General features: G+C 48.8%; 1 protein-coding gene across 11 annotated transcripts in view; it reads right to left on the reverse strand.

Annotated features, from left to right (window-relative positions):
• The window catches only part of IL27RA (interleukin 27 receptor subunit alpha), a 203,929-nt gene that overhangs the window by 25,439 nt on the left and 151,774 nt on the right, over window positions 1–26,716 (reverse strand). For 8 of the 11 annotated variants that reach the window (XM_085600472.1, XM_085600463.1, XM_085600464.1 and 5 more), the window contains 3 exons: window positions 21,564–21,686; window positions 20,669–20,759; window positions 4,533–4,623 (listed from right to left, as the gene is read on the reverse strand). In XM_085600472.1, the coding sequence (XP_085456598.1) occupies window positions 4,533–4,623; window positions 20,669–20,759; window positions 21,564–21,686 (305 nt within the window). The remainder of the gene's footprint in view (window positions 1–4,532; window positions 4,624–20,668; window positions 20,760–21,563; window positions 21,687–26,716) is intronic. The other 3 variants (XM_085600473.1, XM_085600469.1, XR_014960477.1) reach the window with 2 other exon arrangements.

Here is a 26,716-nt window from a genome sequence, read left to right on the forward strand (position 1 = left end):
CACGTAGGCTCTCTTTTTGACCTTGATGGCATGATTCCCTTTCCCCAACTACGCGAATATTTTGATCTTCCAGCTTCCGATGCCTTCCATTACTCGCAGGTTGTTCATTGGGTTACGCGCGCGGAGAACTTGGCGCTTATGTCTCGACCCCTCACGGCCTTTGAGAAGTGGCTGGAGTGTAAAAAAGTGGACCGCAAGCTCATATCTGAACTTTATTCCATGATCACCTCGCGCTCACCGACACGACGCACGAGGGCGCAAGATAGGTGGGAGGCGGAACAGGGGAGGCCCTTAACGCACAAGGAGTGGGAACACATCTTTTATCGGGCGCATCACACTGCTTCTAACGTTGCAGGGGCGGAATCTGCGTACAAAGTGGTTGCTTATTGGTATCATACCCCGGTGCACGTTGAGACCTGGGATGGATCCAGATCGGACCGCTGCTGGCGGGGGTGTGGTCTGCCTGGAACCCTGGTGCATTTGCTATGGCACTGCCCGAAGCTGGTGCGTTATTGGACGGCCATCCTAGATGATATAGATGCGGCCTTTCGGATCACCTTGCCACGTGCTCCTGAATACACACCGTCGGGTCTTCCCCATCCTAAGTTTTTCCCATTGAAATCACTGCGGGGTAAACAGATTGCCATGGCCTTGTTGGCGGCCCGTCAGGTACTTTTAGCGCATTCGGGGTCACTGGTAGCCCCGGATCCTCGAGATTGGATCCTTCGACTTTGGCAGCAGCTGGCTATGGAGCGTTTGTCGCTCGGTACCGATGGGAAAGGCAGGGAATTTGCTGAACTGTGGGCGCCGTTTTTGCAAATTCTCACTAGAGACATGAGGGAGGTTACTTGCCCGAAATATTTGCAGATCCTACAGCTCATACCTTTAGAGCCACCTGGAATAGCCAGTGCTGGAATAGCTAGATGATGGTCCAGTTCTTCGGGGCTGTCGTGTGTCATTGGTGGTAGTGCTCGAACTGATGCGGAGGGGGGGTGGGCTGTGGTTAGGGGGGCTTTTTATTTTTGTTTATGTGTTTTAAAAGTGGTTTCTTTGCTGGAGGCCTCTGTCTCTTACATTAGCTTGAATTAAACGCGGGGTCGTCCTCCGGGATGTAGACCTTCACGCTGTGTCATTCTCCTGGCTTTGCGCTCTGCTGGCAGTCTGATGTAGGCAGTTAAGCTGTGTACACTTGTTGTCGCAACCACGCAATAAAACCTTGAATTCTAAAAACCTACTTACCTGAACAATTTTTCTCTAACGCCTAAACATATATAAAGATACTTGCTATTTTTATAAATTGGTGTGGATCTCCTTTGAGTCATGTGTGTCATTTATTGATCATTGTGTGTATTTAGAAATCTCTTGCACTCCTGTGTGTTAAGACTTAGGCTGCTCAACCACTCTACCCCTTACCACAGAACTTTAGGATTCCATAGCAAGACCTCTGTCCACTCATAAGGGAACCAATGGACTCTTAACATAGTATATCAACTTTTTGATATATCACATAAAGAAACAGCTTCCTATATGCTCACAACACAATGAAAACTCAAAAATACTGATGAAATACTCTACACAAGTTAGGCTGCATGCTAAGTTCTGGACTTCTGACCACTAATGGAGAGGCTGCTTCGCCTTGGGTATTGTAACTTGCTTGAGGGGGGCATGCTCAAAGATTCAAAGATACTGGGCAATGATATGACAAATTATAAAACACGTAACTGGAATTTCGCTAGATCTTGATTCCATAGTGGCAATGTTTGGACATACAGGGGGAGATACTTCTTATCCACTAATGACCGCAATGAGCAATTCCAGACGCATGGTAGCTTGTCCTTCAGTGCGTCTTTGGTGGGCTAAAATGTGGACAATATAACCCATGGAAAGACCTGCAGCTATAACTCATGCTAGAATGCATTAAGTATGGACTCCCATGCAACAATCAAATGTGTGCAATATCTTGGCAATAAAATGTGAATAAATAGATTTTATATTTTTGAAGTAATGTGAGTAACATGTACACTGTATTTTTATGCTTGGGATAATGCTAATGAACGATCATTTACAGATTTTAATATCCTAAACGTTCATTTCTGACAATTTTATTTGAATGCCTACACCATTTGTACTGCATTTTGTGTCTTGAGATTTGAAATCTTGAGCCAAGCTAATATCAATAAAGTTGTTAAAAACGTCCATTGGAGGACCCTGCAAGCTTTAAGATTGATCTGACATAAGACCCATAAGATCTATAATATCCATCAGTTGTAGAGATATACCTTTATTTAAGGTAATCCTGACCTCCCAGGTTTCTCAGTCAGGCACGGATTAAGTTATCTCGCCGTTAACAATAGTGGGTGCTTTTTTGGCCCCTGACTCCTCTATGCTGCATCCCTTATATTGTGGACACTTTGCAAGTGCTGACCTCCTTTTACACAAATTGGCAGCTTACCTCTGTTGATCGGTTAATATGGCAGATACATTACAAGGACCCGCTCACTTTCTTTAATTCAGTAATGTTTCTAAGGAGCTTAACACCTACAAATGCAAAGAATAGGGGCTATACAGATATGTTTATGCAAAAACCTACAGTATATGGCTGGTCTGTTGAGGGAATCCTAGAGGAACGCATTTTGGAGCAATGAATGGAAATAATAAAAGGGGGGGGATTTTAAGGCAAAGTTCAGACACCAACATTTTATGCAGATACATTTGGCTTACTATACTCTGAATGTATGAAAAAAATCACTGGACACAGCATACAGTCCTGTCCTTGGTGCAGGGGTCAGGATGCTAATCCCTATCACATATTTTAGTACGGTCTAGTTTTTTTCCTGTTCTTAAAAAGGATATTTTATATATAATGCATGGCCTATGGTTCAGAAATTTAGGGAGAACTGATTTTGATCCTTGCATTTGTAAATGTTTTTAGAATCACTCTGACAGGACGTCGTAATACTTATGCATGTGGGACTAAATCTTGCACGAATGAATGTCACATAGTGACTGCGGGATCTGCTTGATTTAAACAAGGGTGTGACATGTGGCTTGAGGTGAATGTGGATGTATATCCCATTATCTTTTCTCAACTGACTTTCCATAGGTGGGGACTCGTTTTCCCTAATTTTCTGTAAGCATAGACTGGTTAGGGCGAGAGAGCTGAGACAAACTACCCAAGATAAATACGTAGGGCTATATGTTTCTGGTGCTGGCTTTAAAAGAGACACAGTAAGGCACCTAAAAAAAGAGAAACAATCGATAATGCCTCTGTTTGTGTCTTGTCTTTCTAGATTAACTCAGGCCAGCAGGGTTACTGGATGAAGGAGGTGGAATTATTTTTCTTTGGACACTCCTGACCATGCTGTAATCTAACTGTTGCCGTGACTAGTTATAACAATTAACAAAAAATATATATAAAACGTAAACATTTGCACCTTTTCTGGTAATTGGCTATTTGTCCCCTTATTACCATTTTCACACGTATACGGGTTCAGCCAACATATTTTAAATTTGATCAATATTCAGCTGGTCCCTACTTTCACAAGTCACTTTGACAACTGGCTCACCAAATGTTGCATTTAACATTAAAAAGCCAAAAAAGTATCATCTGACATTTAAAAACCTGTGGGTTGCGAAAGCCACCTTGCGGTGAATAAGGGGTATTTGCATTTTATACTGCACAGTTTGTGCACAATTTCAGTGGACATAGACAAAACAAAATACTGAAAATTTTGAGGAAAGTTAAAAGGAAGAAAAAAATTGCATCAATTTAAGTCTATAAACTTGTATACTACCTCATCTTTTTATGTTTTATACTGTATACTGTAAAGCGCTCTGATACCCTGGTGGGTCACGTTCGCGCAATACAAAACCTTATAAATAAACATAAATAAACAGGAACGCCTGAAACAGAGAATTTTGAAGAGTGTCTGTACGTACTGTAGTACTAAGTTTTAATAACAGTGCTTTGACAAGGAGCGAAGAAGCGTCTCTTCATATATGCCTTGTCCCCGGTTTGCCATCAATGCTCAAAGTCCACTTTTATTGCTTTGCACACGGTCATCTCTATTTTAAAATATGCACAAAAATTACTTTTGTGGTTCAAGCAGCTTAAACATCCACAAGAAGCAAGTGGGCAAGATTATGAGCTTTGTAATAAAACTGGCAAATGTTTAATTATTACATTTGGCAACAATGCCTTACCTGGGCCACTACTTTGAATACAGCAGCCTGATGCAGAAGCAAATAGGCCACATCGAATCTAAAGAGACAAATTTGCAGATGTGCTCTCTGAGTTTATTTTACCCAAAACAAACATATCACTGATCACCACCCACAAATATATAAAAGCAGATAATCCCTCACCTTAAAGGCCTTCACTTGGTGTTGAATAGGAGCACAAAAGTCCTTCTTGTCGAAGGTTATGGTATACGGCTGGATAGGAATATAAGCCGCCCTCATCTAGCAGAAGACCACACCACACAGGGGTGAATTTGTGATTAATTTTCCCAACCCTGCAAACCCCACCTCACCTTGCCATTTGCCACCAGTTTGCTGTGCACCGGATCCGGAATCTTCTGCCAGCAGAACTTGGGCAGCATCACATGGGCCACGCTACGAATCCTGCAACGCAGAAAGAGACACAAAATCAAAACACTACATTCTGATGGAAAAGAGCTATGTGAATGGCTCTCAATGTTCTGCAGAGCATGCAACATATATGGAGAGCCTACATTGGTCAGAAGAGAGAGAGCTATGTAAACAATGTTCTTTACATCACCACTAGGCGTTATTTAAAAAGACGTGGGTAGAAATGGAAGACTGGACTTAATGTGGCAGAGGCTGAGACATTAGCATTAGTACAATGCTACTTCTCATGTAGGTATCTGTTCATAGGGTGTGATTCTGTAGATTCACATGCTTAGCATACGACTTTGCACTTTCACAGACTTGGGCTCGGACATCTGCAAGTTGTTTTTCCTCGAATAAGTCTGTTCAGTCGGGTGTACTTTGCCCACAGAAACAGATTACTTGTTAGACTATTTTCGCACAGAGTGTGAGAATGTGTATAGAGCGTGAATGCAAGTATGGGGCGTCCAATGCAATGTGCACAGAAATACATTAAGCAAGAGATCTGCAAAAGACACAAGGTTCTGGGGAGGAGGGTGAGAACATGTAAATCTACTGCACTCCTCGTTACAAACAGATGCTCACAGGTTAGTAGCATTTTCCGTCCGTAGCATGTGTGGCCGAAGAGATACTCATGCTTAGCAGTGCCCTTCGGAAGCTGTAGCTAATATGTGGATGATGCAGATGGTTGAAACAAGCTCCTTAAAACCGCCTTGCCCTCTCTGGCTTGCTGACAAGCTAAGATGTTCACATAGCAGTGGCGCCCCGTACTTTTACCAGGGAGGGGGCGGGGCCACACACACAAATATACAAACTCATTCACACATGCACATACACACACACATCCATAAACAATACTTACTCCCAAATATTCATGCACGCACGCACGCACCAAATATTAAAAATAAAATCCTACTTACCTGCGCAGCTGTGCCTCAGAAATATCAGGAGGGTTCCTCATAGGGAAGGCAGCAGTCTTAAGCCTTGGAGGTCCCAGGAAGGTTGGGACTGCTGCCTTCCCTAAGGGAAGCCAATGAGAGAAGGCAGCAGTCCCTCACTCGTCAAATAGTAGGATGGGGTCAGTGAGAATCCTGATCCCCACCTCACTCTGTGACGAGGTGTCAGTGATAGACACTCTGCCATGGAAACTTCAGGGCTTAGAACTGAAGTGCCCATGTCCGAGGCAATCAGGGGCGAAAGCCCTCATCACGAGGGGGAGGGCCTCGAGGAGCTTTGCCAGGCTGAACATATCATGCCACAGGAGCTGTGTCGTCTTCAGCCCAGCGAAGTTCAGCCAGGAGCCTGCACATTTAGCACATGTCTAACTCCTGGCTGCCTGACCTGAAAATAAAGAGTGTCTGTCAGGCTGACTTTCTCAGCCTGACAGGCATTCTTTATAATGGCTAAAAGGTGAGGGGGCACGACCCCTCAGCCCATTAGGATGGAACGCGGCTGCCACATACTAGTAACAAATTTTATTATATTAATCCAAAAATTAAAATAAAAAACAGTATGTACTACTGTCACATTTTAGTGCTTGGTAAAAGTGTGTGGTGTTGACCAAGAGGCTGCCTTACAAATATCCAGTTTCCTAGAAAGTGCAAGGTCTTCTCCTTCTTACGGGTGGAGTGCACCATTGGTAGAGTAGGTAGAACCCGCTTTGCTCTACGACAGACATTTTGAAAACTTCAAACTATCCATCTAGCTATAAATATCTTGGAGATGGGATGCTCTCTTAGGGGTTTTGCAAAGGAGACAAAGAGCTGATCCAGTTTACGGAATGACATGGTCCTGTAAATGTGAAAAAATAATAACTTTTTTGACATAAAATGTGTGCAGTGCCCTTTCCGCAATGGAATATGGTTGCAGGAAAAGAACCTGGGAGCTCTATGTTTTGTTAAGGTGGAAGGGTGACACCAACGTAGGGCAGTCCTGCAGAGTGAGTTCCTGCAGTTCACTAATGTGTCTAAGAGAGGTAATAACCACCAGGAAGGCAGAATTCCAGGAGAGCAACAGTGTAGAGGTTCAAATGGTGGTCCCATGAATCTGGTGTTGGGATTCCAGGCGGGAGCAGATGTTTTCTCAGAGATATCACTCTCTTGAGACCTTCCATGAAGGCTTTACTGGAATTCTAAAGATGCATGATTGCTCCCTATTCTGCGGGTAGGTTGCAACTACGGCTAAGTGTAAATGGATGATGGTGTAGGAGAGGCCGGCTATTTGAAAATGCAAAAGGTAGGCAATAACATCATGCTGCATAAAAGACCCTTGTTTTAGGTCATCAGACTTCATTTAAGATGGACATACGTTCCTGAGGAAGGTTGAAGTACCAAAATTCTCAGACCTTGGGTGTCAAATCACATACTTGGGCTTTCTCGTATCCAGATGCCTCACAGTGCTGTCCACTGAGAAGGTAGCGTTGATACACTGGGTGTATTGGAATGTGAAAGTAGTTGTGTTAGAAATGGCGATTTCTGGTTGGCTGAGGCTTGCGCCAAAGCCAGGCAGAAACCACCACTCTAGTCAGGGCTGGGGAGTTACACGCCAAAGATAACCCCTGCTCACCCCCTTGGTAGCTTGGCACGAGCAGTCAGGCTTATCTCTGAGGCGATGTGTAAAGCGTTTGCGCGCGCACCCAGCAACAACACCCAAGGCCCACCACAAAGGAAACTCCACACAAGGTATTCTATAAAAATAGCCTTTGTATTATACACAACACATTAGATAAAAACACACACTCTACAATGTGCCAACAGGCACGGGCAGAATTTACAAGGGATTATATATACAGGGGACAGGGCCACATGGACCACTGTCAGGAATTAGCACTCTTAGAACATAGCACTTAGAACATAGGAAATAAAATTACTGTTGCACAAAATTACACCTAGCACACAACCAGTCACTACTGGTATCAGGTAAGTACCACCTACGCAACCCTAACCACCTTAGGAAAATATTGCGCAGGGAATCAGGACCTCACTGGCACTACCTGTACTAGGGAGAAAACAACCACCTAAGTATCACAATACCTGTAGGGGTAAAACGCACATTACACATGATGCATCACATTCAGAGGTGTAAAACAAGGGAAACACATGATGCATAAAATACATTCAGCGGTGTAAAGCAAAGCACATGACGCATAAACACATTCAGAGGTGCAGGGAAGGAAACAATAACGTGAAAACTCACATTAGCCACTATCTGTGGCAGTCCCTAGGCCACCTGGCCTTGTTGGGGCTATGGACGCCCTGTCCAGCAGAGTCAGGGCGCGCCTGCGCAGGCTGCGCAAACCAGCGCGCACAAAGCACAACCTACACGTAGCAGTTGCCCACTAAGTGCTGGGCAACTGGAGAAATGCTGGGGCCAACGTTGGAGCCTCCCAGGGCTCTGAAACAACTGAAATGCCCCCTGAGCCTCGTGGGCTCTGCACAGCAGGAACTGCCCCCTAGAGCCCTCTAGGCTCGAGAAATAATGGGGACAAGGTGGGAGTGGCCCGCTGCCATCTGGGGCCACTCAATCGCACAAGAAATGCCCCCGTTCGTTGGAGCGTCTAGCGCTCTAATTACTCATGCCCCCTGAGCCTTGCAGGCTCTAAACCAATGTTGGGGCCAATGGTGGAGCGGCCCGCTGCCTTCCGGGGCCGCTCTTCTCCACGACACAACTGCCCTCGACCGTTGCAGTCTCTCTGACCCCTAAGACAAAGTGCCCCCGTTCGTTGGAGCCTTCATGGCTCTCTAGACAAATATGTGTCCCGCTCACGGGGGTGGATACAATGCGGCCGTTGGAGCGCACCAGCGCTCTGTGACTGTCCCGGCTGCTCCGGCCCCCTCCCGGCAAGAGCCCCACTGGAGCGGACTCGCTCCGAGCACTACACGGTCGTCCCCACTTACCGGGACTCCGGCGGCGCTCCTGGACCTGTCGCGGGGCTCTCCTCTTCTTCGGTAGGCGGGGTGAGCTCCCGCCGAACCCACGGCTCCGCTTCTCTTCCTGCTTCGTGGGCCGGAGCGCGGGGTAGGCTCCCGACGGCTTCCGGCTTGAGGCGAGGCCCCTCCCACGTCTCGATGGAGGTCGCCTGACTTCCTGTGTGCCCAAGGGCCGCGGCGGTGACTTTCTTCGTCTCCAAAAACGGCACAGATGCAGGGTGGGCACCTGCTAACGAGTGGCAATGTCCCTGGCAGGGTGGGCACCTGCCAGGAGGCTTTAAGATCCACGAAGCTGGGGCAAATGCCGGGTGGGCACCGGCTTTCAAGAATAAAGCGCTCCTAGCGCTATGACGCCAGTGAAAGCGCTCCCAGGCGCTTCGGGGCCCACATAAAGCGCTCCTAGCGCTATAAGGCAACTGAAAGCGCTCCCAGGCGCTTCGGGGAGCAGGAAAGCGCTTGCAGGCGCTTAGGGGAACACATCCAGCGCTCCCAGCGCTATGAGGGAAAGAAAAGCACATCCTGGTGTTTTTAGGGGGGCAATAAAGCGCTCCCAGCGCTTTAAGCAGGATCCAAGCAAAGTTCTTCCCTGCATGCAGCAGGGCAGGGGTGGGGGGCAAGGCTGGACCCAGAGCCAGCTCACTGGGCCTCCAGGCAGGGAGGTAGTCCAAGTGGCGGTCCTCTGGTCCAGCAGCAGCAGCCCCCCTCAGGTAAGATCCTGGCAGAGAACAGTTTCTGTGGGGACACAGCCCCATTTTTATACAGTCAAACCCTTTGTTCTGGGTTCAGGGTGAGGGGGAAAACCAGTCGCAGCTGGTTGGGGAGCACCCTTGATGTGCTCAGCCCCTCACTCTATTCATTGGCAGGGCTAGGGTCGTCAGTCGCACCGCAGGGGGCGGGGCCAGCATTGTGTGTGGAAAACCCTGTCCTATTCAGGACCCAGGTGTACTCCTCCCACCCATCTAGCTGCTGATCTCCCCATTCACCACTGGGTGACTCATCCTGACTCTGGGGAATCCCTAGCCCGTCACATGACATGACCAGCCAATCACGCGACAGACACACTGCACACAGAAGTGCCCACTTCTAGAAGTGGCACTTCCACACTAGGTACATGCACGCCGCACACATCATCGCGCAGCATTCACTCCCACGAGTCCGCACATACCAAACTCGGGCCTGCACACCCCACGCATCAGGAACTACTAGGGACACATACATTCCCCATGCATTCCTATGGGAGGGCAGGCCTATCTCACCACATGCACTCAGAGCACGCACGCACTTTACCCTGGGACACAGGGAAAGTGCGCAGAGACCAAACAATTACCACACCAAGTCACCAATAAAAAGCAAAAAAGTTCAGGGGTGAACCTGCCAGAAGGGCCAAGTCCAACACAACCCCCTTCCAGCCAAAACGCAGGGCAGACCAATCACCACCGTGATGGACGTCCCTGCTTGGGGCGATAGAACACGGACGCGGGCCCGCAACTGCATGGACACCCTCCGGTTCTACGCCACGGTGAACCCATGGAATTCTTTTTAACACCACTGTCTGGACCAACTGGGCTACTCCACTGGTACTCCCAAGCTGTCCGCGGCCAAGACCAGGCCCTAGGCCACCCAGATGCCACCGGTCTTTGCCTAACCATAGAGTGGGGGGTAGTAACCCCTGGCACATAGCGGCCATTCTCCACTCTACCCCTCATCAGGGCAGTTCTAAACTGCCACTGATCCTCCAGCCTAGGGTCTGTACCCTCAAGCTGACCAAAAGTCACGGGTGAGGCTCTCCTCCCCCTACCTCTTCTTCTGGGGTTCCGCCCTCTCTTCCTCTGAGAGGCGACCCCGTAACGCAATTCACCTACCAGCTCAGGACCCCTCCCTGAGAACTGGTCTCCCAACCTAGGGTTTAACCCCTCAGGTTGCACTGGGGTCAGAGGTGGGCTCTCCCACCCTCTGCACCCCCTTCCAGAGTCCTGCTCCCTACCAACTGGGGCGGTACCTCTGGAAGAAGAACCGGTCAGGACACTGGTTACAGTCGTCCTACCCTTCAGGTCAGGCTGATCCTGAACCTGGCCTCCCAACCTCGGGTCTAGAACCTTTGGTGGAATACTTGCCTGGCACTCCAGGACTTCGGGGGACTTACACACCATCCCCCCAAGAGGAACATATGCCTCATATGTTGCATGACAGTCTGCCTGGCGCAGATCTCCCGTCCCCTGTCCACCTGACAGTGCGCGAAGATCCCCCAGGACAGACGTGTGGTCACCATGGTCACCTCGAGGAGACTCAGCCCTCCCGGCTGGTCCCTGACCCACTGGCTCCTCCACCGGGGAACACCGCCCCATGCCACTCCTCTCGCTGGACTTCTGTACCCTCCCTACTGGAGCGGTACTGCCAGACATCAGAACCACTGGAGCTTTATTTACAGACGCTCCAGGTCCTCCATACACTAGGTGATCCTCCTCAAATGGACTAACAGGACAGCCTAGGTCCCAGACTTGGTGTTCCCTCATGAAACCATCCAAGTCATGAGGCAGGGTTTCGTGCGTCTGGGGACCCTCGGTCACCCACTTACTCCCGCTCCACTGAGCCAGGCCGTAAGCCCCTACACCCTCCTCGCTATCCGGGGACCTAGCTGGGCTACACTGAGCCTCCTCCACCACGCTGGGCTGGAGGATCTCTGAACCACTACTGTTGGAATCACTCTCCCATTCCTCATCAGAACTTGGGACCCCTTCCCATCGGTCTGCTCTTTTTGCAAGGTCCCAAGCATCCAAATCGTAATATCCCAACAGGTGTTGGCGCAACCTGGGGTAAAAACTACTGAGTAGCTGCTCTTTGATAACCAGAGCATACAGTCCCTCAAAATCCCGTTTCGTGTTTACTCTTACCCAATCATCCAGTGCATCCTCGCATTCACCCACAAACGTGTCCCAAGACTGGTGAGACAGCTTCCTACTGCCCCTGAATTTCAACCTATACTCCTCTTCTTGGGAAACAGGTACCAGACTGGGTAAACTGGGAATGGGACTTCCTGCACTGGACTTTATCTCGCTGTCACCACTGGACTCAACCCTCCCTGGGGAGCCCAGACAACTACAACTGCGCTCAGGGGACAACTTACCCTCCAGAGCTAATTTCTCTGTGGCAAAGGCCCGCTCAGCCTCCGCCATCTGTTTCTGAGCTAAGACCCTCTCGGTCTCCAGCTTGGCATGCTCTATCCTGAGCTTCTCCATGGCCAGCTGATGCTCCCTTTCTTCCCTCCTATCTACCCACTCCTCTGGGGACAGGGAAAGGGATGGGGTGCTGCTCCTGACACTGGACCCAGCAAGGGACTCCCTATCTATGGGGTCTCCACTATCTACTGGCGTCCCTGTCAGGTTACTTTCTTCCTCCTCTTCTAAATCTTCAGGGCTCCCTACAGACCCACCACCCTCCTGGTGTGAGGCCCGGGCCCTTATCCTACTGCGCTCAAGACCCCATTGACCCTTTTGCCATAGGATCAGGCTGCTTCTAAGTTCGGACTGAGAGTCTGACTCATCCACCCCTATGTCTCTCTCTTCACAGAACCTTACCAACTCCAACATACTGTACCCAAAAAGATCACAGAAATCAAAAGCTGGCTCCATTTTGGCAGACGTTCTTGAGAAAAGATCACACAGGGAACCTAGGGGTCTGAGCTTAACACGAACACACAATTCACAAAGGATTCAGCAAGCTCTCTATCCCGGAGAACTCACACTCACTTGCCTAGTGCCACACACCACTCATCCACACCCAACCCTCCCCTCGGACTGGTAAGGCAGTTTCTACCACCCCTGATTCCTCAACCTGACCACCACGTGACACAGGTACCAACTCTGGGCGCAGGGCGGGGGACAACTGTACTGGACACTATTACGCTGCCACCACTGGATCCCACCCTCTGGTGAATCCAGAAACACAATGCACTAAGGGGGATGATCTACCCTCCCGAGCTAGGGACACCTAACTCACAGTGCACAAAACCACATTTCCAAAGAAATGACAATTAAAAACAAACTTAGAACAATAATCCCTATACCATGTGATTTATCTAAATGCAGAGTTTTGTAGTGCGGCCAGTTGCCGCTGCGGTACAGCGCAAACGCAAGTCCAAATCCCACCGCTGATCACCAATGTTAGAAATGGCGATTTCTGGTTGGCTGAGGCTTGCGCCAAAGCCAGGCAGAAACCACCACTCTAGTCAGGGCTGGGGAGTTACACGCCAAAGATAACCCCTGCTCACCCCCTTGGTAGCTTGGCACGAGCAATCAGGCTTATCTCTGAGGCGATGTGTAAAGCGTTTGCGCGCGCACCCAGCAACAACACCCAAGGCCCACCACAAAGGAAACTCCACACAAGGTATTCTATAAAAATAGCCTTTGTATTATACACAACACATTAGATAAAAACACACACTCTACAATGTGCCAACAGGCACGGGCAGAATTTACAAGGGATTATATATACAGGGGACAGGGCCACATGGACCACTGTCAGGAATTAGCACTCTTAGAACATAGCACTTAGAACATAGGAAATAAAATTACTGTTGCACAAAATTACACCTAGCACACAACCAGTCACTACTGGTATCAGGTAAGTACCACCTACGCAACCCTAACCACCTTAGGAAAATATTGCGCAGGGAATCAGGACCTCACTGGCACTACCTGTACTAGGGAGAAAACAACCACCTAAGTATCACAATACCTGTAGGGGTAAAACGCACATTACACATGATGCATCACATTCAGAGGTGTAAAACAAGGGAAACACATGATGCATAAAATACATTCAGCGGTGTAAAGCAAAGCACATGACACATAAACACATTCAGAGGTGCAGGGAAGGAAACAATAACGTGAAAACTCACATTAGCCACTATCTGTGGCAGTCCCTAGGCCACCTGGCCTTGTTGGGGCTCTGGACGCCCTGTCCAGCAGAGTCAGGGCGCGCCTGCGCAGGCTGCGCAAACCAGCGCGCACAAAGCACAACCTACACGTAGCAGTTGCCCACTAAGTGCTGGGCAACTGGAGAAATGCTGGGGCCAACGTTGGAGCCTCCCAGGGCTCTGAAACAACTGAAATGCGCCCTGAGCCTCGTGGGCTCTGCACAGCAGGAACTGCCCCCTAGAGCCCTCTAGGCTCGTGAAATAATGGGGGCAAGGTGGGAGTGGCCCGCTGCCATCTGGGGCCACTCAATCGCACAAGAAATGCCCCCGTTCGTTGGAGCGTCTAGCGCTCTAATTACTCATGCCCCCTGAGCCTTTCAGGCTCTAAACCAATGTTGGGGCCAATGGTGGAGCGGCCCGCTGCCTTCCGGGGCCGCTCTTCTCCACGACACAACTGCCCTCGACCGTTGCAGTCTCTCTGACCCCTAAGACAAAGTGCCCCCGTTCGTTGGAGCCTTCATGGCTCTCTAGACAAATATGTGTCCCGCTCACGGGGGTGGATACAATGCGGCCGTTGGAGCGCACCAGCGCTCTGTGACTGTCCCGGCTGCTCCGGCCCCCTCTCGGCAAGAGCCCCACTGGAGCGCACTCGCTCCGAGCACTACACGGTCGTCCCCACTTACCGGGACTCCGGCGGCGCTCCTGGACCTGTCGCGGGGCTCTCCTCTTCTTCGGTAGGCGGGGTGAGCTCCCGCCGAACCCACGGCTCCGCTTCTCTTCCTGCTTCGTGGGCCGGAGCGCGGGGTAGGCTCCCGACGGCTTCCGGCTTGAGGCGAGGCCCCGCCCACGTCTCGATGGAGGTCGCCTGACTTCCTGTGTGCCCAAGGGCCGCGGCGGTGACTTTCTTCGTCTCCAAAAACGGCACAGATGCAGGGTGGGCACCTGCTAACGAGTGGCAATGTCCCTGGCAGGGTGGGCACCTGCCAGGAGGCTTTAAGATCCACGAAGCTGGGGCAAATGCCGGGTGGGCACCGGCTTTCAAGAATAAAGCGCTCCTAGCGCTATGACGCCAGTGAAAGCGCTCCCAGGCGCTTCGGGGCCCACATAAAGCGCTCCTAGCGCTATAAGGCAACTGAAAGCGCTCCCAGGCGCTTCGGGGAGCAGGAAAGCGCTTGCAGGCGCTTAGGGGAACACATCCAGCGCTCCCAGCGCTATGAGGGAAAGAAAAGCACTTCCTGGTGTTTTTAGGGGGGCAATAAAGCGCTCCCAGCGCTTTAAGCAGGATCCAAGCAAAGTTCTTCCCTGCATGCAGCAGGGCAGGGGTGGGGGGCAAGGCTGGACCCAGAGCCAGCTCACTGGGCCTCCAGGCAGGGAGGTAGTCCAAGTGGCGGTCCTCTGGTCCAGCAGCAGCAGCCCCCCTCAGGTAAGATCCTGGCAGAGAACAGTTTCTGTGGGGACACAGCCCCATTTTTATACAGTCAAACCCTTTGTTCTGGGTTCAGGGTGAGGGGGAAAACCAGTCGCAGCTGGTTGGGGAGCACCCTTGATGTGCTCAGCCCCTCACTCTATTCATTGGCAGGGCTAGGGTCGTCAGTCGCACCGCAGGGGGCGGGGCCAGCATTGTGTGTGGAAAACCCTGTCCTATTCAGGACCCAGGTGTACTCCTCCCACCCATCTAGCTGCTGATCTCCCCATTCACCACTGGGTGACTCATCCTGACTCTGGGGAATCCCTAGCCCGTCACATGACATGACCAGCCAATCACGCGACAGACACACTGCACACAGAAGTGCCCACTTCTAGAAGTGGCACTTCCACACTAGGTACATGCACGCCGCACACATCATCGCGCAGCATTCACTCCCACGAGTCCGCACATACCAAACTCGGGCCTGCACACCCCACGCATCAGGAACTACTAGGGACACATACATTCCCCATGCATTCCTATGGGAGGGCAGGCCTATCTCACCACATGCACTCAGAGCACGCACGCACTTTACCCTGGGACACAGGGAAAGTGTGCAGAGACCAAACAATTACCACACCAAGTCACCAATAAAAAGCAAAAAAAGTTCAGGGGTGAACCTGCCAGAAGGGCCAAGTCCAACAAGTTGTCTTTGAGGTCTATGGCCATCATGAAATCTCCTTGCTGCAGTAATGATATTACCTTCTGTAGTGTGACCATGTGAAAGTTTTCTGAGAAGATGTACCTGTTGAGTGGCCTGAGATTAAGAATTGGACTTAAAGTCCATCCTTTTTGGAAAGGAGGAAGTAAAGGCAATATACCACGTGTCGCTGGTCTTGTTTTGGGAGGAGTTCTACAGCCCCTTTTTGAAGCAGAGCTTGGACCTCCTCTTGGAGGAGTGCAAGGTGTTGTGGTGACATATTTTGTGTTAGTGGTGGTATTTTGGGTAGGGTATTTGTAAGTTCTAGTCAGTACTCATCCTTTATGATAGAAAGGACCCACTGATCAGTGGCAATTTGTGCCCAGAGTTGTTGGTACTGCTGTAGCCATCCCTCTACTGTTGTTATATTTTGGGGGAGCTCAGCCAATCAATCAATAAGGGATTTATGAAGCATGGCTGATCACCCCTGAGGGTCTGAAGGCGCTGGACTGCTAGCTGCTTTGTGGTGATCTGCTCATTCAAACAGCCAGGTCTTGAGTTATTTCCTGCATTGCTGGAGCGATGAGGCTGTCAAGAGGTGTAGAGGGAAGGTCGATCCAGGCTTTGGCCGCAAGGTGTGAGAAGAAGTGTCCTCCACTGTTGCTTCGACGGATTCAGGGGATGTCTGCGAGGAAAAGAGCGGCGGATCGTAGGTATATGTTTGACTGGTGAAAGATCAGGCCTTTATTGATGTATGCTGGTTCTTCGTTGAGCAGGTCTTTTGTACGTGGGCCAATATCTGTAACTGGCATCTCTTCGGGATCGGGAGCCATTGTTGAGGTGGGGTATGATGTGGATCCATCTGGGGAGGTCGTGGATAAGTTGTGAGGATGAGTTTTGTATTGTCTGTAGTCTCTTTAGTAGGCATGCAGTGATTTCTATGTAGTGTGTGTTCCCGTAGTCCAGCCTGCAGTTGACTATTGCCTGCGGGTTGCTCCTTCTGGTGTTGACTGGGAGCCACCTGAAGATCTTGCGGCGCATGCGTAGGAGCAGGCAGATGAGACTGTGTTGACCTGCTTTTTCATAGATTACTTGATGTCCAGGATGATGCAGAGGTTGTGGGTGTGGTCTGTCGGGGTGATGGATGGTCCGAGCTCAGAAAGCCACCATGCGCCATTGAAAGGCGAGGTGCTGTTCCCAAAGATAAGGACTTCCGTCTTGTCCGAGCTGAGCTTTAGAGAGTTGTCCTTCATCCAGTCGGCTATGTTCAGCATGCAGCTGTGGAAGCTGGCTCTGGTAGTGGAGGGGTCTTCTGATAACGAGAGGATGAGCTCGGTATCGTCGGCATAGGAGATGATGTTGAGTCCTTGTGATCTGACGGTGTTGGTCAAGGGGTTCATGTAAGCATTGAAGAGAGTGGAGCTGACGGACAATCCTTGAGGGACGCAGCTGATTACCTTTTTTGGCTTCCAAGATTATGGTGGAGGTTCTTCCAGTGAGGTATGAGGCAAACCATTTGAGGGCGTCTCCCTGGATTACTAAGTGGTGGAGTTCGTTGATCAGGATGTGATGTGAGAAGGTACCCAAGGTGGCTGACCGGTCCAGAATGATGACAGCTGTTGTTTCACGTCGGTCTAGGAGGGCCCCTGATGTTGTCCGAGGCTGCAATCAGGGCTGTCTCAGTACTGTGGTTGGCTCAAAATCCGGATTCAGAGGGGTCCAGGAGGTTGTTGTTTTCCAGGTGTTCAGTGAGTTGCTGGTTGATTGCCTTCTCCAGAACCTTCACTGGAAAGGAGAGCAGGGAGATGGGCCGGTAGTTCTTAGGTTCTTTGGTTCTGCTGGGTCGGAAGAAGGTTTCGTCAGGAGTGGCTTCAGCTCAGCATGTTGCCAGTCCTCTGGGAAGGAGGCGGAGGTGATAGAGGTGTTCAGAACTTTCTTGAGCTTGTCACCAATCGTTTTGCTCCAGAGGTTGACGACGTGGTGGGGGACAGGGGTCCATGGGTGCCCCCGACTGCACGGACTTCATGGTGGAGATTGTGGCTTTAGTGAGAGGATCCTAATGGGTAAGCATGAGTTTGTGGTTCGTGTTCGTGGGTGTGAGCAGGATGATTCTGTTGGCGGAGTGGGGGGGGCAGGGGGGTGAAGTTTTCATAGGTGACTGAGATCTTGTCGTGGAAGAAGTCTGCCAGGGTGTCACATAGTTCTTGGGAGGGGATGATGTCTTTCTCGGCGACTGCGGTGTTGGAGAACTCCTTCACAATGGTGAAGAGCTCCTTGTGGCAGTTTGTGCTGACTTCTATGCGGTCTGCTAGGTGTTCTTCTTTGCTTCTTACAGGAGGCGGTGGTACTGGTTGATTGCTGTCTTGAAGGTGGTGAGGTCTTTGGTCCCTTTGCTGGTGCACCACTACCCTTAAAGTTGCTGGCAGAGACATTAGGTGGATTTCAGCTTCATAGTGAACCAGCTGGTTTTTCTGGCCGGTCTTTTGGATTTGGCTGGTTTGGCAGGGGCCATAGTGTCTGCGCATTTTGTGATCCACTGAGAGGAGTTCTTGGCAGCCTGATCTGGGTTGGATGTTATGTCTGGGAGGTGGGAGTTGAGAGCGTTGTTCCACTGGTCTTCTGATGTCTATTTCCAGTTTCTGCGCGAGTAGCTGGGGCATGGTGCCGTTGTTGGTTGGTCCTGAGATGGTGAAGTGGACGCTGTAGTGGTCGGTCCAGGGGAGCTGTGAGACTTGGTTGTACTTGACTCTATTGCGATGTGGGTAGGGTTAGTAACAACTTACTTGAGGCTGATGTTGCTGATGCTTTCCAGGAGGTCCGTTGTGTTGGTGTTGATGGGGTCGTCGAGGTGGAAGTTGAGACCCTTTAGGAATGCAGTGTTCGGAGTCAATGGCGACTGGGGTGATGAGGCCGGAGGTGTCATTGCAGAAGCCGCAGCGTAGTCCTGTATCCCGGATCTGTAGGCAAGGGTGCCTCAGATGCCTCTGATGGTGTTCTTACCGTCAATGTGGAGTTGGAAGTTGAGATGCTCAATTAGTGGGTCACTGTTTAGTGGGAGTGGTGCTTTTGGAGGTGGGAACCTGCGCTGTGGCTCGATTATTTTTATATTGTGATCTAAAGCACGTCCCCCTGGTATATTGGGACTGGTATGAGCCTTGCTGCTTTTGAGCATTGTCTGTGTATGTAGATGTGCCAGGTCTTGATGCACCTCTATATTGTCTTCTCCGAAAGGAGGCCCTGTGCTGAAAAGTTTGTACTGCACCCATGGCTTTGGCAGTGTACGCTTCTTTTTAACTTTTTCTAACATCTCATCCACCTATGGTCCAAATAAATATTCACCATGAAAAGATAGATTAAGTAAATTATGTTGAACATCAGGCTTAAAAGCAGAGACTCTAAGCCATGCAGGGTCCTAATAATGATACTTGTATTGACCCCCTTTATACTTGTATCGGCTGAATTTAGTGAACATTGTATGATGGTATTTGAGATGATTTTGGGGGATAATGTTCAGGAAGATACTGAAGTAGCTCTTGCATTTCATTCCCATTGGGCTCTATTATAGCGGGAAAGTAAGCCTACTGAATGAGCTATACGGAGGCGATCGGCTGCTTGAGCGGCAACACGTTTTTTTGGCGCATCATATTTCTTGCTCTCTTTGTCTGTTGAAGGAGCATTTCCAGTGCCCTGGGAATTAGCCCTTTTTGGCAGGGGGGAACTTAACCCTTGATGTATGTGGGATCCGAGGGAGATGGCTTGAATTATTTGTCCACCCTTGGTGTTATTACTCTGGACTTGAATGACTACTTTAATATTTCTCCTGTGGACTTAAGCATCCATTTCAACATAGGCAAGAATTGCACTGTCCAATGAGAGTATTTCCACCAGGAAGTCATCCTTGTCCTGCAATGTTTGGAGATCCACTTTATGATAAAGTGCAGTCCTACTAATTACCTCATGCTAGGTTGCTGTATCATCTGGTGGTGAGGGTATAGAAGGATATAGGTCGGGATCAGTGTCATCCACAAGGTCTACATCATATTTATCCCATGAATCATGGCAGCTTTTAAAATCTTCAACTTTTCTACGCTTGTCAAATGTTTTGTAGGCGGAGGGACGTGTGTCTGCTCCTTTGCCTGCTTTCGGCTATCATCATGGCCCGAGGGCAATGGGGTTCCATGAGCCACCTTAGATGGGTGCGTGGGGGTCTGTACAGCTTTTTCGATGTGCTCATTTGCCCTTCTGAAGTGGATGGATCAGGGTCGGAGTCAGAGTCTTCACCACTGCTGGCCAGCAGGATGGGGATGTCCATGGGCACATCCTGTGCCTCAGCGTCCTGAAGTTCTTCCTCCGGCTCTATCAACTGCTCCCTAAAGATATCAGGCACATCCACGGCGTGGTGCTCCAGCATGGTGGACCCAAAGACTTTTCCAAAGGGTCTTCTTGGATTGAAAGACCAGGCATGCCTTAAAAGACACCTTGTCATGATCCAGGGATAGGCAAATATTGCAGACAGAGTGCTGATCCTTCCTGGAGTATTTAGCATGTCACTTGGGGCAGTAACTGAAAGGTGCCTTTTTCGTCCCTCTGAATCATGGCTGAAAATGGAATCGAAGTCGAACTGGGACTGAGCTCGGGCGGACGAATTGAAAAAAGTAAGGAAAACCAGTTGGTAATAGTCGCTGTTGAGTTTTCCGTCAAAGGGTGATGAACCAGAGCGCTGGAATGGCCTTGTGGCAGGAATCGAAGCGTCAGTCTAAGAGCGCGATGGACGTCCGAACCTGATGGTGGAATAAAACAATTTAACAAAGGAGGTGATGACCATGCGCAGACTATAGGAGGAGTCACCATAACGTGTGACTCAAAGGACTTCTTCGTAAAAAAACTGATTGTAAACGTCCGACCTCAACACTTGATTTCAGGAGTATGCTACCCATATGTATCTAAGGCTAACACATGCTACAAATAAATTGGGCCCTGATGACAAGGAGGTACCTTAATTGTGCTTTCAGAATGGACTGTGTTTGTTAGTGGGGATACCAGCGGTAAAAGTATGTGAAAGGTTATACATGTGTGCATGTACTTACCTCCTACGGAACACAATTCCCAGGACACAACCAGCAAGCAGGAACACAGTCACCGATATGGCTGCATACACAGTTTCTACAGAGGCTCCTACTGTAACAAAGAGTGACAGGTGAGAGAGGAGTGAGAAGAAAACAACCCTCAGGGAGAAAGAACCAGACAAAAACCCACATGAATCTAACTAGGAGAAAGCTAAATTCCAATCAGAACCCAGACTAAAAACATAGAGTCAGGAGCACAGAACCTTTAACCACTGTGAAGAACTCGTCCAGACCTAGCAAAGATCCCAACAACTTACTCCAAATTGGGAAACATCATCAAGATATAGAGTGAAATGTAGACACATGAAGTGGACACATAAAAGAGAACTCTTCCTTAGAAGAAAGCACAAGAGAAGACCTCTGAACTGATTTTGACACAACATGAGGACTCAAAACTCCCCTGGAGGAAAACACAAAACAGACCCAGCTAAAATCAAACAAAACTCATAGTGATGGGAGTGCAGAGAGCCTAGTCCTGGAGCTAAATTCCATCAGCAACCTGAGGGGCCAGAGCTCCCGGTGGATAAGACCGTCGGGAGAGATTCTTGAAGGGGGTGGAGGTAAAGAGATCACTCAGGTACCCTGAGAGAGCGTCTACGCAAGCCCTTATGAACATCGACTGCATTGTGCCCAGAGACAGGCACTGTGGACCTGGCTGCCCCGTGGTGGGTACAAGAATGCACAGGGTGTCTGCAGTGCTTTTAGACTCAGCAATAGAAAACAAACATGAAAAGGTAAAATCCCAGGTTACCTTGCCCCCCCCCACCACCACCACCACCACCATCTGAAAATGTGACGGGACCACAGCTGCCTGCCCCCTTCCGTATACTCTCTGCCCCACAAATATAAACAGTACCTGAAGTCACAAAAGGATAGACAAAGTTCCTGCTTTTCCCGGCAGAGGTGGAGGCAGAGACGTTCAGAAGGTACTCCGTCGATGGCTCAAGCTGCGAGATGGTGATGTTCTGAGCTCTAGAGACTGGAAGAAAGGGACACTTAAAAAGAGAAGTAAAGATTTGTGCACGGAGGGCCATAATCATCTCCCTAAAACACTTAGGATAACAATACCCAAAACAATAGCACATGAGCTACCCTCTACATCCCAAAACTTCTCAACCTCCTCACACCTTCATTCACCCGATGCCACCACTGTCGCCTCCACCATCTATAACACCTCAACACAGTCAGCACTTCCGACGAACCCTATGCCACCAATACTTCTGCATCGCCTATTTCCTGAGCAGTACTTGTAGCTTTACCAACTACATCCTCAACCCCTTCTTCAAGCCCTCCTATAACAAATAGAAACTCCTCCTAAACCCTACCACATTGGGCACACTCACCTCTTCTTCACCGCTGTGTAACCTCCTGCAATAACAAAGACTTCATGTCCTGTTATGACTCATCCTGACTTTTTCCATGTTTGGATTTGTTGTGGTGGCCGTACTCATCCTTCATATATATATATTTGTTCTACGGCAGGCATCAATATTTCACTTCTGCATATGCTCACAACACCCATGGTAACAAGCAAAGCAAAAGTAATCTTTATGGGGGCACTCTGGTAACTTGCTCGTCTAACGGCATTGCAACATGGGCTTTAGAATTATAGGCAGCTGAGGTCCTTGCATTAGTGGGGAACGCAATGTAGTTAATTGAGATGGTGAATGCTTTCTGGGTGTAATTATTTTCCCCAGAGGTCACTGCATTTTTGCTATGATATTGGGTGTGCGGGGTGGGCATTCTCAAGATGGGCTCAGATCCTGTCCAATAGGCCTTTGTCTCACCCTTCACAAGTTCTAATAAAGAACTGGAGAGGTAACATAACTCGAGAATGTGCTGCCAGTCGGTGCCAGCTTGCTGGAAAATAGCTTTAGAATTCTTCACCTTCCTACGTAGCAGCAGAAATGTACTAGTGAAATTAGTTCTTGTCTGTGCTGTTACCAGTTGTATAAGAATGGCAGGCCAAGTCCTACCATGTGCAGCAGTCCTTAGGTTAGTCCTGAATATTTCAAGTATTTTTCAGTTTGTACAATGTTTTAACTGTGGAATGCATTGAGTTGTCATTGCATTTTTATTATAAAACTTTGCTATCTTGATAAGGTATTCACACCGAAAAGTCGCTGTTTAAAAAATAAAGAGGCTGTCTTATGTGAACATTTGATTATGTTACCAAATCAAAGCTAACATAGCACATAATGGCTCTCTACAGTGAGGTACTGGCTTTGTCAGCCTATATGGAATGAGGCAATACCTTAAACACAAAAGGAAAATGCTACTTACCAGTATGCATCTGTTCTTGGCATGTAGAGCTGCAGAGTTGTACACTATGCATAGATCGCCACCTGGTGTTGGGCTCGGATGTTTGCATGTTGTTTTTGTCTTCGAAGAAGTCTTTGTAGTCACGAGGTTGGTGACTCCTCCTTCGGTTGACAGTGCGCACGGGCAACGGCTCCATCCTTAGATTGTTTTTGCCACGTAGGGTTAGATGGAGTAGTGAGAAATAGAAAGATGTCCATGTGTAATGTATCTAAGTAAGATAACACTGGAACAGATAGAGGTATCCGGGGAGGCGGGTGAGCGTGTACAACTCTGCAGCTCTACATGCCAAGAACAGATGCATACTGGTAAGTAGCATTTTCCGTTCGAGGCATATGAGCTGCAGATTGTACACTATGCATAGACTATACAACAGTTACCTCCTTAGCGGTGGCTACCTGTATCTGTTGCAGTAGTTTGAAATAGTGTTCTTAATACAGCCTGGCCCACACTGGCTTGTTCTTTTGCCTGCACATCTACACAATAGTGTTTTGTGAAGGTGTGTGGTGTAACCCAAGTTGCTTCTTTGCATACGTTATCTAGGGGAATGTTCCCTAAGAATGCCATAGAAGCCCCTAGTTTGCGTGTAGAATGAGCTCTAGGGGGAATGGTTAAAGTGCGTTTGGCTTTCATGTAGCATATCTGTATACATTTTACAATCCACCTTGCAATTCCTGTTTTAGATACAGGATTGCCTTTATGCGGTGGGGAGAAAGCCACAACAAGTTGTTTGGTTTTCCTAAAAGATTTTGTTGTTTCAATGTAGTAGAGTATTGCTATTAACGTCTAACGTGTGAAGAGCTTGTTCTGCCACCGAGTCTGGTTGAGGAAAAAATACCGGTAGTTCAACTGACTGGTTTAGGTAAAAAGCAGATACTACTTTAGGTAGGAACTTTGGGTTAGTTCTAAGAACCACTTTGTTATGATGGATTTGTAAAAATGGTTCTTGTATGGTTAATGCCTGGAGTTCACTTACTCTTCTGAGAGATGTGATAGCAATTAGAAAGGCTACTTTCCAAGTGAGAAACTGCAGCTCACATTTGTGGAGGGGTTCAAAGGGAGGACCCATCAGTCTGGTAAGGATTATATTAAGGTTCCACACTAGAGAGGGTGGGGCTCTTGGTGGAATTATTTTTTTAAGTCCTTCCATGAAAGCTTTGATAGCAGGTACTCTGTTGTCTGTTTTGAAGGTATGCTGCAATAGCGGCTAAAGGTAACCTAATAGATGTGTACACTAGGTTACATTGTTGTAGATGCAATAGATAGCAGATGATGTTCTGAATAGAAGCATCTAGTGGATTGATTTTGTTGTGCGTGGAGTAAATGATGAATCGCTTCCATTGTGCCGCATAGCATGCACTTATTGTAGGGCGTCTGGCTTCCTTTATGATATTCATACAGTCTGGCGGGAGGTTGAAGTAGCCAAACTCTTAAGACCTCAAGAGCCAGATCGCAAGGTTCAGTTGATTGGGATCTGGGTGTCTTATCTCTCCATGGATCTGAGTGAGAAGCTTGGGTGAGAGGCGTAGCTTTTGATGCAGTACTACTGATAGTTCTAACAGAGTTGTAAACCATGGTTGCCTTGCCCATGTTGGAGCAACTAGGATCATTGTGAGAGAATGTTGTTTGAGTTTCCGCACCACTAACGGAATGAGTGGGAGAGGCGGAAAAGCGTAAGCAAATTTGTTTGACCAATTCATCCATAGTGCATTGCCTTTGGACAATGGGTGTGGATACCTGGATGCAAAATTTGGGCATTTTGCGTTTTGGTGTGTGGCAAACAGATTTATCTCTGGGTGTCCCCACTGTTGAAGGAATGGGAGAAGAACTTGAGGATGAAGTTCCCATTCGTGGATCTGTTGTGCTTGACGGCTGAGCCGATCCGCAATCTGATTGTGTATCCCTGGTGAGTGTTCTGCCAGGAGGTACATGTTTTGCGGAATGGCCCATCTCCATATGCTTTGCGTTAAACACGATAGCTGTAGGGAGTGTGTCCCCCCTTGCTTCTGTATGTATTACATTGCTGTCATGTTGTCTGTGCGGATCAGGACAGCTTTGCCTAGAAGGTGCAGCTGAAAAGATTTTAGTGCTAGGAATATTTCTAACAATTCCAGGTAGTTGATGTGGAATTGTTTTTGTTGTGGGGTCCAGATACCTTGAATGGTATGGTTTTGAAGATGCGCTCCCCAGCTGGTGAGCGATGCGTCTGTTGTTAGCACTATCTGTGGAACTGGCTCGAGGAACGGCCGCCCTTAGGTTCTGTGTGTTCCACCATTGCAGAGAGCGGTGAGTGCGGTCGTCCACCAACACCAGATCGGTTAGCTGACCTTGAGCCTGGTTCCACTGAGATGCTAGGCATTCCTGTAATGGACGCATTTGTAGTCTTGCATGAGGAATGAGGAAAATGCAAGAGGCCATCATCCCTATTAGTTGCATGAACACTCTTGCTGGAAGTGAGTGTTGTGGCTGAAAATCTTTGAATTAACGTTTGCATAGCAGTTATCCTGACTGGGTTGGGATATGCTAGTGCTGTGGAGGTATTTATTGTAGCCCCGAGATATTGTTGTGTTTTGGACGGTTGGAGATGGTATTTGCCCTGATTTAGTGTGAATTCCAGACTGTGAAGCAGTTGTATGGTACGGAGTGTGTGTTGAACACAGCCGCTGTGATACTTTGCTTTTATGATCAGTCGTCCAGATAAGGGAGGACATGAATGTGTTGTCTTCTTAAATGGGCTGCAACCACTGCGAGGCACTAGGTGAAGACTCTGTGTGCCATAGTGACTCCGAATGGTAGGACTTTGAACTGGTAGTGTTGGCCATCTAACACAAATCTGAGCTATTTCCTGTGAGCGGGATGAATGGGAATGTGGAAGTAGGCGTCCTTTAGATCCAGGGTGGAGAGAAAGTCGCCTTGTTGGAGTAGAGGAAGCACTTGTTGCAAGGTGACCATGTGGAAGTGGTCTGATTGGATGTAAAAGTTTAGCGGTCTGAGGTCCAATTTTGGCCTCAGAGAGCAGTTCTTTTTCGGAATTAGAAATAGGAATAGACCCCTGTGCCTTGATGAGGCAAGGGAACTGGTTCTATGGCATGTTTTTGTAATAGTGCAAGAACCTCCTGTTTGAGAAGCGTTAGATGTTCTGATGACATTGGACGCTGTTTGGGAGGAATGTTGGGAGGGGTAGAAGTGAGTTCCAGGCAATAACCATACTGGATAATTTGTCTTACCCACCTGTCTATTGTGATGGAATCCCAGACAGGTAGAAACTGTGAGAGGCCTCCCCGGACAGGAGTGGAATGGTTGGGAGGAAGCGCCGGGAAGTCACTGTTTGGTGCTAGGGGAGCTGCGGGTGTTATTACCCCTGCCTCTGCCCTTGTTGTTGTTTCCCCTGTAACCTCCCCTGGAGTATTCTCTAGAAAAGGAACCCTGGTGGGGGCTTTTGTAGGATGAGGAAGGGTGCTCTGGTGTATTTGTTTTGGAGCCTTCTCTATAGAAGGAACGCCGAAAGGAGCCTCTGTTAGAGGGTGATTGCAATGCTCCCATAGACTTGGCAGTCTCTCTGTCCTTTATTGTTTCTAAAGATGTGTCCACTGCAGGGCCAAAAAGGTGTTGCTGGTCAAAAGGCTGGTTCAGGATGGTATTTTGTACCTCCTGTTTAAAGCCAGACACCCTGGGGTTAAGAACCCTAGC

The sequence above is a fragment of the Triturus cristatus genome, chromosome 4_2, assembly GCF_964204655.1.
Source record: "Triturus cristatus chromosome 4_2, aTriCri1.1, whole genome shotgun sequence".
NCBI lineage: Eukaryota > Metazoa > Chordata > Amphibia > Caudata > Salamandridae > Triturus > Triturus cristatus.